The sequence below is a fragment of the Manis pentadactyla genome, chromosome 1 (genome assembly GCF_030020395.1).
Source record: "Manis pentadactyla isolate mManPen7 chromosome 1, mManPen7.hap1, whole genome shotgun sequence".
Classification (NCBI taxonomy): domain Eukaryota; kingdom Metazoa; phylum Chordata; class Mammalia; order Pholidota; family Manidae; genus Manis; species Manis pentadactyla.
In genome coordinates, this window is record NC_080019.1 from 234,455,267 (window position 1) to 234,459,638 (window position 4,372).

A 4,372-nucleotide genomic window follows, 5' to 3' on the forward strand; every position below is an offset into this window, starting at 1 on the left:
GGTAATTAATTTTGTTAGGAAATCATTTCCTCTTAGTTTTCAAACATGTTTCCATATTATTCTTTCACATTTATGTACCTCTCCCAGGGGTTATCTCACCTTTTTCATTCCATTTTCTCTTGCTCCATCACCCAGGCTCATGAAGTGTTTATCTTTCCTACGTGTGTTTTCAAAATACCACCTCTTAAATCTATTTTCCACCACCTATTTCTGTTTTTCATTTAGTTAAGTTTGTGTCTTTATTTTGCTAGCTTCTGGTTCCTCCGCTCTCGCCTTCTAGGTGCCCACGGTGTGCACCCCGAGGTACGGAATGTTAAGTCAAAGCAGACAGGAAGTGCCAAGTCTGAGAAGATGCTGGAGACCCGCCCTGCTCTCCTGGGTGCCTGATGACCAGAAGGCATGTGGGTGGGCCTGGCTGGAGGAGAGCCCTGGTATGGAACGGCACGCGAGCACCCTGTTGTTCCGCTCGGAGCCCTAGTACGTCCCCGACAGGAGGGAAGCTGACCAGCCATCTGAGTTCCCATGGGGCTGGTTTGTGAGGGAGACTCCACTGTGTGGGGGTGTCCCAGTCCTTAGGTCGTAATGCAATTGTGGGCTCATAGCTCCCCCTCTCAGGCCACTCACACCAGACATTGGGAAGCAGAGAAATCAAGGCCGGTGAACCATCTTAAGACAAACCATGGGGATTCGATTTTGTGTAAGAGAGATGGCCAGGTCTGCTGGGCAGGCTCGGGGTGGGCAGTATCACCAGGACCTCACAGGTCTTGGGAAAGGAGGGGAGGCTGAGGCGGCGGGCATCTTTGTGCAGAGCCGTAAGGAGAGACAGCGTCTTAACTCAGTTGTGCATTTCCCGTTTAATTCTGAGCACAGACTGAGGGCCATTTATTTATAATTGTAATTGAAGATGTCGAAGAAACAACCGAATGGAGCATAAAGAGGAAGAAGAAACTCAAGGTGGGTACGGTCTCTGCCTAGCAAAGAGATCCCTAGAGCACTGATGTCTGCGTCATGAAGATGTGGAATTGTGCGTCTCGTGGGCCCAAGTCTAGAATCACCACGAGTCACCTCAGCATCAAGCCCATTTTCCTCCACTCCCCTCTGAGCACAGGCTCTCTGGGGCTGGGCCTGACCTGACAGTGATACAAAGAGTGAGTGGAGGGAAGGAGGGCTGCCAAGCAGCACGTGGGCTGAGGGTGAGGCCCGGAGTCCTCCGTGTTAGCGGAATGTTCAAAGGGAGCGCTGGGGTGGAGTGTGTGTGGCGGGTGCTGAAACCCAGCACAGGTGGGAATGGTGGCAGATAGACGCCAGCCGATGATGGTCTGGGGCTGGAATTAGCAGACGGTACAAGGCAAACCTCCCAGCCTGGCAAGCAGGAAAGTGGGGGAGTGTGGCCATCCCTGATGCACCCATCCCTGACCCTGCGGCTGTGAGGCCTGGGTGGTGGGTCTGCAGTGCTGGACGAGGCTCCCCACCCAGGGCCTTGGCTCTTGGCTAAGCCCTGACCCCCCTGAACTCTCTGAAGGAGGGCTGACTATTAGGAGAACCCAGGCCCTTCCCAGGAAGACCCTGGGAGTGGACGGCAGGCCGTTCCCTGAGTGGTCTCTCTGATCTCTGCCTAGAAAGAATTAAAAAAGGAAACAAAGGCAGCCACAAGGATCGAGGCGTGGTGGCGGGGCACCCTGGGCGCAGGACACTGCTGCACGCGGCGCTCGGCACCTGCGTCGTCCAATGCTGGTGGCGGCTGACGCTGCAGGCCCCGCTGTAGGCGTGGCGGGAGGCAGCCCTCATCACCTACACCTGCAGAGAGAGGGCAGTGGTCAAACTGCAGTCTCTAGTCCGCATGTGCTGTGTCCACTGGCGATACTGCCAGGTGCTCGATGCCGTCTATGTCATCCAGTGCCACTGGCGACACAACTGCCAGACCTGTGCTGTCCTCCAGGGCCACTGTGTGGTCACAGCCATGCACCTGCAGTTCCACATCGAGATCCTGAACCACTGAGGGCCAGTGGGAAGGGGCCCTGTGCCTCCTGTCCCCAATAAATGTCTGACCTGGTCTGGCTTGTCTCGTGGTCTCCCCCAGCGGATGGAGATTTGGGGTCTCAGACCACACAATCTACCTCCTCTTCTCCCTGCAAGGACATCAGTGGGGTGTTCCCGCTGTGCCCATGGGCCCTGTTCTGGACTGACGGTGACTGTATGTTACTTAGTTGTCAAACAGAAACTGAGGCACTGGTCTACCCTGACATGTGACACAGCCAGGGGGCCGAGCTGCCAGCCCCAGCCCCTTTCTGTCTTCCCTCCTGGAGGTCTGAGAAGTCGGCAGGCTGCGTCTTCCTGAACACTCGGTGGCCCCTGGCCGTGGGAGCCGGCGGGGAAGCTCTTCTCTGCCAGCCTTGGGTGGGCATCTGCTGGGGCCCGTGGCCCCTCAGCCACCTCAGCCACGCACCTAGAGAAACGCCACTTCTGCGGGCTCCTCTGGGGTGCGCCCCAAGCAGGGGCCGGAGGCGGCTTTTGGCCAGTGTCACTGGGCAGGCAGATGAGCAGGTGACAGCCCTCGGGACTGGCAGAAAGGGGAGTTCACGGCGCTGTGTTCTCAGCGTCCTTCCCAGCACTGCGCTCCCATCACCCCGTCCCTACGCTCGCGCCCTGCCTGGTGCTTTCATCATTGGCCACGGAGCTGCTGTCCATCCCCTTAATTCTCACCCCACAACCCTCTGCTTTCCCCGCCACACAACCGCTCCCACGGTCCTTCTGAAGCAGCGCTGGGCAGTCGGACTGCGCCATGGCCAAAATGGTCCGTATCTTCCGAGCAGTGTGCTAGCCGCGGGCCCACGTGGCTGTGGATGCTTGAAATGCACCTTGTGCAGCCAAAGAATCGCGCTTTTCACTTCAATTAATTTAAGTGAGCAGCTGTTCCGGCGGACACTGTGGCCCCAGGGCTCACCGCTGCCAGGGACTGGGCCATCGCCAAGTCGCCCTCCCAGCGTCCCATCCCGTGATGACTCACCCCTTCCTTCCACTTCCCTTTACGAATACCCCTAATAGAGTGTTTCTTCAGGTGTGGTAAGGACTCCCAACCTGTTGACCCTTCTCGTTTTTTTTTTTATGGCTGTTGCCCTGACACGTGCTTGCGGCCGTTCAGATCCTGTGGTTACCTTGACTTCCCTTGGCCTGCTCGCTCGTTCGCTCTCTGCAAACAGCTGTGGGATGAACTCAGCCGTCCGCCTGCCCTGTGCCTGCAGAAGAGCAGCATGGCCGGTGCCTGACCACCAGCCGTGAGGCGTGGCCTCAGGCCCAGTTCAGGGCCGCAGATTCCCCACTGGGCAGATTTCCCAACGAATTCCTCCAGGGCGTTTGCATTTCCATTGTCCCAGTTGAATGATTTGCACAGCCTCCTCCCCTTGACCCAGCTGATGATGTCTGTCACCACAGTTAGGTGAAGAGATGGGGACAGACCGGACCCCCGGCTTCCTCCCCCCTCCTTCTGTGTCCCTGCGTATTGGGGCCACACTTGCTGCCTTTCCTCCAGTTGCAATGAGCTAAGCGTCTCCCGTCCCACCAGAGAGCAGTCCCGTCGCTGTCCTGCCTCCGTCTCAGGCTGTCTTGTCCTGCTTTCCTTACCCCTGTGCAAATTATCAGTGCCTCCCTCTTCCCTCTTCAAAAATTATGTCCTTGATCAATTTCTGTTCCTGACACTTTCTCTTCGACCCGTTCCAACCAGCTGCTATTCCTCTCCCTCCACTGCGATTGCACCCATCAACCTCACCGACGTGTCAGCCGCCCAAATCCAGTCGTCAGTCCTCTGTTCTTACCGTGTGCGTCACTCTACATCAGGCTGCAGAGTTAATTACTCCCTCCTTATTGAACTACACATTTTCTTAGACAATAAAAGCTACACCATGTAATCCATAACTGCTTTAATATAGGTCTTTGTATCTTTCAACAGTCACAGTAATTCCTTAAATCATAGAATATGTATGTACATGCACTTAATAAGTGACTTTCAAAATATGTGAAGCAGAACGTGCCTGCACCCCTTTGTAGTGAACTGTCACTGCACCACCAGACCCTCACAACCGCTGTGTGCTCCGTCCCTATTGTTTCACAGCTTCCAGAATGTCATATAAAAGGAACGATAGTTTGTACCTTTGGGGTCTGGCATCTGTCACTGCATTTGAGATTTCTCTGGTGCGCGGATTAGTTTTTGTTGCTGAATAAGCATCCCATTGTGCGGACGCTACCATAGGTTTTCACCAGGAGAAGGATCTTGGAGTTGTTTCCAGTTTTTGGTGATTACAAATGGATCTGCTGTGTATGTCTACTTTTTTTGTGTGGTGAATCGAAGTTTTGTACTTTATTTGCTTAAAAACCT

The 4,372-nt window shown here is 55.0% G+C and overlaps 1 protein-coding gene across 1 annotated transcript; it reads left to right on the forward strand.

Moving 5' to 3' along the window:
- The first annotated feature begins 679 nt into the window (after positions 1-679).
- On the forward strand, positions 680-1,999 carry LOC118908398 (IQ domain-containing protein F2-like). Its single transcript, XM_036877724.2, is given in 4 exon segments — positions 680-697; positions 871-954; positions 1,620-1,680; positions 1,683-1,999. Coding segments are annotated over 4 exon segments (480 nt in total).
- The last annotated feature ends 2,373 nt before the right edge of the window (positions 2,000-4,372 follow it).